This window comes from Lissotriton vulgaris, chromosome 6, assembly GCF_964263255.1.
Source record: "Lissotriton vulgaris chromosome 6, aLisVul1.2, whole genome shotgun sequence".
Taxonomy (NCBI): domain Eukaryota; kingdom Metazoa; phylum Chordata; class Amphibia; order Caudata; family Salamandridae; genus Lissotriton; species Lissotriton vulgaris.
Genome location: NC_141694.1, coordinates 390,650,449 through 390,663,393, shown reverse-complemented (window position 1 = coordinate 390,663,393; position 12,945 = coordinate 390,650,449). Strand labels below are relative to the sequence as shown.

Sequence of the window (12,945 nt, the reverse complement as noted above, 5' to 3'; positions counted from 1 at the left end):
AAAGAGAATTTCTCTAAATATCTGCAGATCAGGGAGTTTTTAGAGAACAGTGGTATCTCTTTTCAATTAAATCCCCTGATCGAGGCTAATACAAGAGGGGCAAAGATCGGCATTTTATATAATTTGATGTTAAACACAAAAGCTAATGATATTGAGCAGCAGAATCTTAAATGGGGGACTGAATTAGACAGACAAGATATTCAAATTAAAATCTCTTTGGGCATGGCGAAAGACTTATTCCTGTCTGCAAAGCTTTCTGCTCAACACTTCAAATCACTTTTTAATTTATATTATACACCTGATAAGGTGTCTAAATGGCCTGGGGACGCGATAGGGAAATGTTTTCGTTGTGGTTACATTTCTGCAAATGATGTACATATCTTTTGTGCGTGCCCATCGTTGGCTCCCCTCCTATCGCAGATAGAAGGATGTTTATCGGAAATTGTAGGTAACCTAATCCAACTATCTGCAACACAGATTCTTTTGGGGGTAGAAATGGGATCAATGGATATTGGAACCGCGAAGCAGCACGCTAAACTAATATTTGTAGCGACTGCTGTTTATAGACTGTGTATTGCTTCGTACTGGTTACAACAGGAACCACCCTCATTTGTGGAATGGCTGTCTAGATTCTTTGTAATTCATAATATGAAATATAGTCTGTACGCGCTTAAGGGTACACGGAAAAAGAAACTTGGAGAACAAATATGGGGATTAGTCACACAGTATCTTGAGTCATAAAATAGGGTTACATCTTCCTATTAGTGCCTGCTGGTAGAATTAAGTTAATGTCTTAATTCTTATTTCTCAATAGACCAATGTGTTATGTCCTATCTATTGCTTTTTTTTCCTTTCCTTTTCTGGATTGCTCATTATATACTTTGTAAATTCCGTTTGGTCTAAAATGCTTTGTTTTAACTTGTGTAATATTCTAATATGTTATGATCTATTCTGTGATAATCTTTATTGTATCAGAATGACTCATACCAACCGATTCATGTATTTGCCAAAAAAAAAAAATTAGTTAACAACTTGTTATGCAAATGTAGTGCTGGCTGTTTTCACATACATTTGAATATTGACATCAGTTGAGTCATTACACATTATGAGACACATATACACAGTAGACAACATAGGGTGGGATTTCCTTTGGAAGATTGTGCTGAACGTATTTGTCGATGAGTGGTGCCTACCTCTTTGTTGGATTTGGTCTATTTATTGCCAATCACCACTACAGAAATACATTGTTTCTTCTATATGGCTGCAATGGTGGCAACTCAGCATCGGTTCCTAACAATTCATACGTGCAGTCATAAGTTGACATTTTGAGGGTTCAATGGAAAATGGTTTGCCCTTAGATGACATTTTTTCTCTAACACAGGCACACATGGGTGAGCTTCCTTTGATTCATTGGTACTGGGTTCCCTCCCAATATGGGGGCCAGTCCCTGGCTTGGCAGTCTAGTTGACCACAGACAGATGGGAGCACCCCGCTCGTCTAAATGCCATCACGCAGCAGTGGTTTATGGAGGCATGTCCTGACTTTGTGAGCTGTGAGTGTTAACCACTTTTAGTATGAAACTACGGAATAGAAGAAGTAGTTTCTTCTTACAGTATTATCTTATTTATGGCTAACAGGAGACTAGCTTGCTTTATAGGGAACTTAGTCATATACATTTGATAGAACTTTGATTCTGGAGGTATTTATCAACAAACACTGTGGTTTGGTAATCCAGTTGATTCTGTTTTAAATCTGGCACACATCTTGATATGTGCTTGGTACATGAGATGAAGGTTGATTCAACAGATTCTATTTTAGTCGTTCTGGGGCATTCAACATGACCTCAGCCAGCTTGTAGTCAAATTCAATCTGAGGCACACTCCATAACAACACAGTACCACTTGGTTGTTTGGAATGCTGCATGATGCCGACCTACTTTCACAACTATACTGATTGATTATATAATTGACTGATACTGCCCACACATTATTGAGATACAATTTCTTATACCTATGCCGATGGATTTTGATTTGGAAATGATCCTGTAAGACTCACTGTGAGAGAGGACTTAGGTATCCTCTACTGCTTTAGGTGTAATGATATCCTTCAAGTGAGATATAAATCAGCAGTTCAAAACCAAATACACAGGTTGCAATGACAGGCCTGGGACATCTTCTACAGAGATACTTATGTGGGTAGCACAATCAGTAATGCAGGCCCACTCATAGCATTTAATTTACAGATCCACACTTTACTGCCACACCTTGAATTATCCGGATGCTATACACTCGGCACCTCTGGGCATACCACCCCTGGATCTGGGACCGCTCCTTCTGGATCTGGGACAGCTTGCTTTCGTAAAATGTATCTAAATGTTTTATCCCAAATGTTTCCCCCCTTTCCTAAGTCTCTTGTATACAACTTGTTAATCCTGTAGAGCGCTCTGATACCCTGAGGGGTCATGTTCGCGCTCTATAAAATACAAAAATAAATAAATAAATAGGTTCTGAGTACATGTAGTACCTCTTTTTTGGGGAATTATTAAGTATATTAAATATGTTAATTGGGTGCAAGCCAATTCTACAAAGTTTGTAGGAGCGAGGGCAAGCGCTTTAGCACTGGTTAGCAGCGGTAAAGTGCACAGAGTTCTATGGCCAACAAAATCAAGATCAGAAAAAATATGGAGTAGTAAGGCAAGACGTTTGGGGAAAGGCCACCCTAGACTGATAGGTGTAACAGTTACCTTATAGAATTTCATGATTGGACTCTCAAATAGTCCGCTAAGTCACAACAAATACTTTAACATGGTGAGTAGCTAGTGTGCATATTTTCATATCAACACTCAGTACATATACGTTTTCTCCTTCTGAATTGGCCTCTTCTTCTCTCTTGTAGGCAATAGTTTTCAGACTACTTGTCCTGATAAGACCATGCAAATAGTCTTAGGGTTAAAAGGTCGAAATAAATACCCCCTGGCCCAGAGTTTCTATATTGTTAGAAGGTGAAACTGTGAATTAAAACATAAAGAGGCCAGAGACTACCACAAAAATCTACTTTTTTATTTGTAGATAATTACGTTATCACTTCCTTTGCACTGCATCGCCTGCACTTTTTAGTCACTATACAACAATTGGATGTTTTGTACCTGCTTCAAATTTACGAGAAAGTAATCCTTTTTGCCCTGATCACCCCTATTGTTTGCTTGATACTGGTGATACCTGACACTGACTGTGCCATTGGTTCAGCTTACCAGACCCAGGCCCAGTGCTCTGATTATAAGGTTTTTGGAAATTAGGTTTAATTACAATTGGTACTGACAGCATAGCTGTAAGAACCTAGTATATAATAGGGCATGAAGGTGTAGAGGCCCAGTAATCTCACTGTACATAGGTGTGCACTACTGTTTTGCTGGCTATCATTTTAACAGCAGAACTACTTTTCCGGCTAAGCTGTCATTGTATGAAATGTATATGCCAATTCAACTTTGGAATTAAATGTACTTCCAAAGCCTCAAACTCCCTTATTTATACATATAAGTCACACTTAAGGTCTCCCCTAGGTGCCCCGGGGGCAGGGTGCCTTGTAACCATAAACAGGGACATTATAAAAGATGCTTTGTAAGCCCTAGTTAGGGAAAAACTGCCAAATTCATTTTCCCCCATTGTAGGAAACTACGCTACACAGGCTAACATGGGAATATTTGAGTTAATTATAATATTGACAGGAGCGAGCTAGAAATGTCATTCAAACACTTAAATTAATAGAATAAGCCCAACAGTTTGATTTTTTCGAGATTTGTTATACCTATTACAGACAAGAAGTCAAAGAGTTTTCTATTCAGCAAGACTGAATCCAGCCTGCCTACTGTCGTCTCCTGATTGGCCAGCCTCCCCCATGCTGACCCAAGCTCTCTTTGTGAGCTGTGAAGGGGACTGCTAGAGGGGCAAAGGATTTTCTGTGGGTGGAGAACTGTAGCTGCAGAGGCAAAAAGCAGGATGGGGTGGAGCAATCAGACTGGTCTTCGAAGGGAGAATGACACTTTCAGACAGCACAGGCCTACCCCCACATCCTGCAGCTCCAGCCTCACAGGATTCCCTATAATTAGATTAGTGAATGGGCTGGAAGGGGAGCATTAGAGAATCTTAGCCAGACCAGTGAATTTGGCTTAGCCAGATCTATCCATTCAAGAGAGAGTTGCTCCATATTCGATTTTGGAACGATAGTGCTGTTAGAAATGGGGTCTCTAGTTGGCAGTGGTTTGCACACTGTCCAAGTGAGAACCACAGGGAGTCATACAGCTAAGATGACCCCTGCTCACCCCCTTGGAACTAGCAGTCAGGCTTATCTCAGAGGTAATGTGTAAACCATTTTCACATACACACACAGTAACACAGTCAAAATACTACAAAGCGAGTCCACACCAGTTTAGAATAATAGCTAATATGTATCTGAATAAAACAAGGCCAGCACAACAAATATCCACCATAAACAAATAAAGATAACACTTTTCAAAGGCTATGCAAATGTAATCCATAGAAGTCTATGAATGCATCATTATTAGCACAATACCTGAGATCTGTCAAAATTCAGAGACGAAAACAGGCGCAGGGGAGGTGAGGTACTGGAAAAATGAAGAGATGCATTGGTTCTTTATTCCCAGGTAAGGTGACGCGTTGTTTCCTTACTGTCATGGGAGGTGATACATCGATCTTCAGACATTTTATTTCAGTTCCTAACTGCTGGTTTCCTTCGCTAAAGAGACAGCGGCGAGGTACGATGTGTCAAAAATCCAGGCACGCTTTGTCAATGTGGTGGCAATGAAGCAAGTGCGGCATCTATTTCACAGCCCCAAAGCAGGTGATGCATCAATTCTTCAGCCGCAAAGCAGGACTGCGTCAGAGTAGGAGCGGGTGCCACGGACATCAGTGACATGGTGCTTGGGACTCGGGCTGCAGTGGTTTATCAGCTGCACAGCAGGCACTGCATTGATTCTTCAGCCGCACAATGGTGATGCATCGATTTTTGAAGGTGCCAGGAACTGGATTTGGCACCACTTGGCAAGTCAGGGCTCTCAGCAGAGGATCCCTAAGCTGCAAGCAGCAGGTTAGCACAACAAAACAACAGGCAGAGTGTCTGTCCCTCCTACAGCATCCAGCTCTTCTTCCTGGCAGAATGTCCTTTGTACAGAAGTGTTCTGACTTTAGAGTGTCAGGGGTCCAATACTTAAACCCCTTTCTGCCTTTGAAGTAGGCAAACTTCAAAGACAAGTTTTTGTAGTGCACACACACACCTGTCTTTTCCTAACCTGGCTCCAGATACACTACAGAGGGTGGAGACAGCTTTCAGTATGGAATTTCTAATCCTGGCTAAGTCTGTAAATGGATAAAATATTCTTGGTCACTGACTCCGGAGAAAAAGTTATTAAAGAACTCTTGATTTAATATGTGTCCAAATGAATTGTCAGACAGAGGCACGTCGGAGGAGCAGCGCCCCATTTCGAGCTTGACGGTTGCAAGCCTGACTAAAAGCAAATCCCTGAGGATTGCTTTACACAGAGCCTGACATGTTGAAGGGCTACTTATGTGGAAGGCACAATCAATGCTGCAAGCCCACTAGTTACATTTGATTTACAGGTCCTGAGCACACCTGGTGCATTTTACCAGGCACTTACTAGTAAATCAAATATGCCAATCATGGATAAACCAATCACCAATACAATGTACACAGGTAGCACTTGCACTTTAGCACTGATCTGCAATGTCAAAGTGTCAAGAGTCCTAAAACCATTAGAAACGAAATGCAGAACAAAGTCAAAAACTGGAGGTCAGAGGCAAAAAGACAGGGGAAATCACTCCAAAAAATGCCAGGTCTAACAAGTGCTTTCTGGAACAAGAATCTGCCACAATGTTGAGGATGTGATCATATCTGAGGTTGGCAACTTTCAACCCATTAGTCAAGGGTGCCCTCCTACTTGACACCCAGGGACACTGAATAAATATGTGAGAGTTGCCAAGCAACTCATATCTACCGCCTTAAACAACAAGGACTGCCCTGCTGGAACTGCACCCAAAGGACCGCACTCTGTAGGACTTCACCTGCTGCACAATCTGGTGCTACAGACCTAAGGGCGTTGCCTGGCTTCACAAGGATTAAAGAGTGGACTCCCTGCAAGTTATAACTTAACTGAGCCTACCTGCATTATCTCAACTAAGAAGCCCCCCATCCTAGAGTGCATCTAGTAGACTTTAAGGGTTTTAGACAGGTAAATGTAGTCCCAACATCCCAAGGACCGTCTCAGAGCTTCTAGACCTTTGGATTGGTGTTTTGCACACTTTGAACACTCAAGAGGAGCTTCAGGAAGACATTCCAGAAATTAGAAGAAGTTTGGAGCAACGTTTTGGAAAAAGCTCCATAATGTGACCAATCTGATGTTTAGAGTGAAGTCGACTATGTCGAACCACAACCCCGCATAAATTTCAGGTTTGTCCCGCTTAAAGCTTCAGAGCTTAAGACTTCCAGAAGTTGATCGGGGGCCCCCGTTTGACCTAGCCAATGAAAGAGCTACACATCTGGCCTGCTGGAGAGGTCCACAGGCCATCAAGAGAAGATCTTCCAGAAAAGTTTCTAAGTGAGAAGTTACAATTTTGACTGAGTCCTCCCACAGAATATCTGAGCAGGTCTTCATTGTGGTCACCCTTAAACTTTGACTTGGTCCCAGTCAAGCGCAACCAGATGTCACAAATTGATGCAATGGGTTTTTAAGCACTAGAACGTTTTTATTCTTTAAAAATTCATATCTCTGGTTCCCTACATTGGATTGTTTTTGTCTTTTTGGTGTCGATCTGTTCATAAAAATATAACCTATGTTTATAAATTGATGTTGATGTTTTATTGTGTATTAGAACATTGGAATGCGAAGAACTCCATTGAAAGCAATGGAGAGCTCCGTGTTTTTACAGGCCGTTAAAGGCCCGCAGAGCAACATTCCAATGTTGCTTTTGTTCAAAGCTGTTGCTGTGAACAAAGTCGTCTCTGAGCTCAAGGGGATTTAAACCCCATTGGGCTCCTAGACGCCTTTGTTTCATTTGTTAGAACATTCTGCCTTTGAGTGGCAGAATGTTCTAATAGCCTTACAGCCCGTTGTAGCTGGGCTATACCGGCTATTAAAGTCCTGCTCTCTTGTCAAAGGCCCTGGCCTTCGGCTCAGACCTTATCGCTGGAGCTGCAGCGGGCTATAAGGCTATATTGTGTCTTACTTATTTAATGTATTGTTGTTTTTAATTGCTTTACACACCTGTCTCCTAAGTTAAGCCTGCCTGCTCGTTGCCAGCTATCAAGGGTTGAGTAAGGAAATAATTTATTGAAACCATAAGTGAACCTTTTATTGTCTTTGTGGCCTTATTACTAGTGGTAGGGCCCGACTTTTCATTACTAATAAACCACTTTCCAACAATACTGTAATGTATATGTAAATGACTAATATTTTATAATTAATTCGGTGTATCACTGAGTGAAGTATGATGGTTCCTGGTGTCTGAAAAAGATTCCAGAGGAACACTGTGCTGATAGTATCTATATTCCCAGGTCCTAGTGGGCTTATAGGGTCGGTCTTTGTTATTTTACTAACATTAAAAATGTGGAGAACAGCATTTTGGAACTATTCCCGTTACCTAAGTGGAAAAAGGTAGCATTTAAGATTCTTGATCTGTTTTACTGATGGTAAAAGGTCAATTACCACACAATGAAAAGCTCTCATACCTCTCCTTATTACTCAGAAAACAAAAATTGTAATATACTGGGTTGAGGCGGAAAGCATTGCCTTGTGAATGGAGGAGAGAAGAGGCTTGCAGAAACAACCCACTGTAGAGCAATGTGATGTGATTCTCCTGGTATATAAAGAGAATGGCAAAGATCACTATAAAGTACCATGTGACCCTATACACTAGCCAACAAAGTATTGATAGTTGACATCTACGAACTGCAATGAACTTGGCCAAATAAATCCTGAGTTTATGGGCTTCGACTTGTAAACTGAATTAATATTAGGGGTGTAATTGTAGTACCATTGATTCATTATAAAGATTCCCTGTTCAACCTGTTAGATGGTGTGTTCACTTGAATTCAGTTGTGTATTCAAATGTAAGCAATATATATAGTTAACAATGCTTGTTGTGGCCCTGGCTTCCAGAGGGTTGCTTCAATTTTGGGGGAGAAGATTGGGGAGTACATTTATGATAGTTGATACGATTGCTGAGAAACAATTCATATCTCGAACAGATCCTGTAGTTGGCACAGCACTATAGGCCAGATTTATAATGCTTTTCTGAGGCTGCAAATGGCAAAATGTGCATAATCGGACATTTGTGAGCACAAAAAAAGCATTTTTTTAATGTACAAAGGCCCAATCGGTGGTTCAGTAACCCACTTACGAATCGCAAATTGTTTACGATAACGTACTACTATGGAATCACAATGGTATTTGTGAATGTCATGGAACTGAAATGTGGACACCAAATATTTGCATTTTACCACCTACTTCAAGTAGGTTACAACCCATTCGCAATGGGAATGGGTCCCTAGAGGTCCCCTTCCCCTTTCTTGAATGTTTGTAAAAACATTTTTAAGAGCAGGCAGTGGACCCACGGACCACTGCCTACACTTAAAAACTTTAATTCTTCTTTTTGAAACACATCCTATTTTCCTTTAATGATGATGGGCTACATTTAAAAAAAAAAAAAAACATTGCTTTATTGAAAACCAATCACGTACATGGTGGCCTGCTGACCCCAGCAGACGACCATCCCCGTTCTTTTTGCTGTGTTAAATACACATTTGTTCATGGGTGTCTGTGATTATCAAATAGCGGATTGCAAAAATTCGCTATTTGGTAATCACTAAGGGCCATATGTATCAAGCCTTTTGTGATTCGCAAAGCTTTGCGAATCGCAAACGGCCTTTTTGCATGTTCTGGGATGTATGAAATATTCCCAAAATAAGGAATTGCAAACTTGTGCGATTCCTTATTTTGCCACAGCATTTAGGGAATTGCAATTTTGCGATTCCTTAAATGCTATGCATGTAGCATTTTTGGCTAGCGAATTTTGGTTAAGGAATCGCAAATTACCACCAACTTGTAGTTGGTGGTAATTTGCGATTTCTTGTAAATATGCACAATTTTGCATTTGTGAGGGTGGCATATGACGCACATGTAATTTACAGGGGTGCAGCAGGGTGTCCTTGAGACACCCCTGCACCCTTGCAAAAATTCTCAAATTGCGATTAGCGATTTGCGAATTTGCAATTTGAGATTTGTTTGGAAATCATTCCTATGGGCCTCCTGGCCCATAGGAATGCATTGGAAAATATTCCTTAATTGTGAATTTTGCAAAATGCGAATTCGCAATTAAGGAAGCTTAAGGAATCGCAAAATAAATGCGATTTTGTTCATACATACCATTTTGCATTTCCTAAATAGCAATTCCTTAAAATTCGCTATTTAGGAAATGCAAAATAGTTTGATGATACATATGGCCCTAACACTTTCCTACGTACATCGGGCCCTATGTTTTCTTACAAGCATGCATTGAGTCTTTAATGTGCAAATGTTGTTGAAGTATTACAGTACCAATCTGTGCTATGTGTATACTAAAAAGCAAAAATAACAACAAAATCAATTATGTGCGGTTTAAAAAATACCACCGCTGGCCTTTCTTGCTTTTCACGTTTATATCGGTTATCTCCGATGAATAAAGGTTTGTCCTAATGTTTGTAATATTATTCCTACTGTACATGGCACCTTATCCTTTATATGCCTATTTCTCTTATTTGCTATCTTTGATACTATGATGTGCTTCTGCATCAATCACGCACTCAAGAAAAGAAATGCAAACGCTCACGCACTCTCACACACACACACGCACAAACACAGGGACTGTTTTCCTCATAAGCGCTATCATCTCCCAGCTCTTGCAAGTACACTATTTATGTCAAGGTGAGCTACAACTTTATCCCACCCACAGGCACACATACAAAGTGTCAGTGATCATGGAAGTGGTATCAAGAAAGCTGAATGCATCCCCTAGTTGCAGGATATCACCTTTGTTACTGTCTCTGGGAGCACTCAAATTTGGCAAGAATCTGAACTCTGCCAGTTGCCACCAGATAGCTATGTTATGCAATATGGCTTAAAATTATTATTTTAAAACACTGCTCCCATTATCATCTACAGGTGGACACCTGAAAGATAGATATTATTTCTGCTAGCTACAATAGAAAGACAGGAGTAAAATAATAAGCATTAGCAGTAATACAGACCGTAAAAAGTCTCTCTTTGATGACGTTGATATTGACTTCGTGCCAGTTAAGATGGTTGACTTCTCGTTTGTCAATATAATAACCATTAATTGTAGAGCCACCACTGAATTTCGGCACTTTCCAGCCAAGTGTCATCGAGTGGCCATCACAGTTAAGAAGAGTTATACCATAAGGATGCGAAGGGCTGGCTGCAGGAAAGAAAAAAACTGTTTTATTAAAGGCTTCAATAACTCTTAAACAGTAGCGTTAAATGGTGATAGTGTTGTCTTGTGATTGCGGCAAAGAATGTTGTCCTGATTGCAAGTCAGGCGGAACCAAATGAACACATGCTTGAGTGTATTAATTTCGCCTCACTTGATTAATAATGATTAGATTTTTCCGCACCTGGATTTACGAGATGAGGAACAGTCGGTCACGGTTTCTCTAGCCAGAAAAAGTACACACAAGGTTGGCTGCAGCAGCCAAGCCTCATGCTGCTTTATTTCTAACAGGGAGAAGCACATGATATTTCTCTCTGCAAAAAAGAAAACTTCCCTTATTATTTCATACTCCGTCTACCTCACAATCTAACCCCTACACGTATACCTTTATCACCTGCTCAATGCACTTGGTAAAGGTGTGAGGTAAAGCAAAACGGAATAGGCATGGGCGAATTTTGCGAATTCGCAATCCGCGAATTTGCGCAAATTTTTTATTTTTGCGAGTTCGCGGGTGTTCGTGAGGTGCTTTGCGTTTTCACGGGGTTTTATTTTTGCTGGTTAATCACTGCCACCCTCTTGTTTTTTATGCCCATCTGCCCTCTGTACCACTCGTTTCTCTGCCCTTCTGCCCTCTGCCCCACTCATTTTTTGTCCCCTTCTGCCCTCTATCCACTTTTGTGCCCTTCTGCCCTCAGCCCCACTTAGAATGGCGCCGGCAAGCTGCCAGCGCCATTCTAAAATAGCTACAAATAGCTTTAACAGGAAGCACTAATAGATAAAGTAAAGCAGGTGCTGGCGTTGAAGGTCAAATTAAGTTACACAATCATTAATCACCCCAAGTTTGGCGTGATTAATGATTGTGTAACTGAATTTGAGCAGCACCTCCTTTACTTTATCTATTAGAGCTTCCTGTTGAAGCTGACTTTTGTAACTATTTTAGAATGGCTCTGGCAGCTTGCCGGCGCCATTCTAAAAGAGTTACAAAAGTCAGCTTGAACTTTTGACCCAATCCGTTTGGGTCGCGGATTTTGCGGGAAATTCGTAAATCTCGCGGATTGCGAATTTACCAAAAATCCGCAAAATCCACGGGCGGAACGGATTTTCCGCCGATGCTTAAAACGGAATATGGGATTCCATGTGGTTTCACGATCAGAAAAGTCAGCTGAGCATTGTAATTCACCATTGCATCTGTTTTAGTTGTAATTGCATAGTACTTGGTCTATTTTACTGCACAAAATGTTAAAAAAGCACAAAATGCTTGGAATACTTACCAGTAATCTTCATTGCTCCGACTCTGCCTTACTAGTACCATACCTTACTAATGTAATGGAGTGACTGTGCCCATAAACTCCTCTCTATCACCTTTGTAAAGCTGTCCTCTATTTTTATGAAAAAGAGAGGCTCAAGATGAATAAACTCCTCTCTTTCCTACAACTTCTAGTCCATTAGGAAGTCCAGGAGGGCTGCTGAAAGGAAGGGAGGATGGGGAGAGGAGTAAAGATTGAGATGAGTAAGGAGGAATTGGAGTAATGAAGATTACTGGTAAGCAATTCTGGCATTACCGCCTCATCTTCCTAACCTTGTCCCATTTCTTGATAATGGAGTGATTTCTATTCAAATAAATGCCCATTCAAATAACCTTTTAGCAGCTCCCGGAACATACAAGACAAAAAGAAAAACACTAAAACATAGAAAATAGAATATATTGTCATTCAATCCAACAATTTTTAACAATGCTGAGGGATAGAATAGAAACCATAGGTTATGAATGAGTAAATAAACAACAAATTATTAATTCATTGGAACCCATGGGACATGTGAAGCAAAAGAAACGTCAGACCCCTTTAAAACATCGAATCTGTAATGAGAAACAAAGGTGTTCGGCGAAGACCATGCAGTAGCTTTACAAATATCCTTAATAGGGACACTAAATCACTCAGCCCAGGGTGCCACCATATCTTGGCTAGAGTTAGCCCTGATCCCACCCAGTACATCTGCACCAGAAGCTACATATGCCAAAAAGATAACAGCTTTAACCCATCTGGCCAAAGTAGAGGAGGGTGGCTTCCTACCCTTCTTTACAGGACCAAAGTTGACAAACTCTCAGGCTGGCGGTACTTCGCTGAACGTGATGGTAAATTTTAAGGGCCCTTACCACATCAAGGAGCGAGACTGAAGAATCAAAAACTGAATTCTCCTGTGGCAGATTCAGCAAAACAATCTCTAGGTCCCTATAAAAGGAAAAATTGACCTTAGGAAGAAACGTCAGAGCAAGAGACAACACGATCCTGTCATCAAAAATGCTCAAGTAAGGAGGGACAGGATACAGGATGATTTAGTTCATCCAGCCACCTTTCAAAGGTGATGGCCACCAAGAAGAAAACTTTAAAAGTGAGAAACCTGAGGGAAACCTACTGCACAAGTTCATAAG

The 12,945-nt window shown here is 40.8% G+C and overlaps 1 protein-coding gene across 1 annotated transcript in view; it reads right to left on the bottom strand.

Moving 5' to 3' along the window:
* Positions 1 to 12,945, bottom strand: part of MYOM2 (myomesin 2) — a 731,038-nt gene that overhangs the window by 263,871 nt on the left and 454,222 nt on the right. Inside the window, exon 18 of the mRNA XM_086926415.1 lies at positions 10,315 to 10,502. Within this exon, the coding sequence (XP_086782541.1) occupies positions 10,315 to 10,502 (188 nt within the window). The remainder of the gene's footprint in view (positions 1 to 10,314; positions 10,503 to 12,945) is intronic.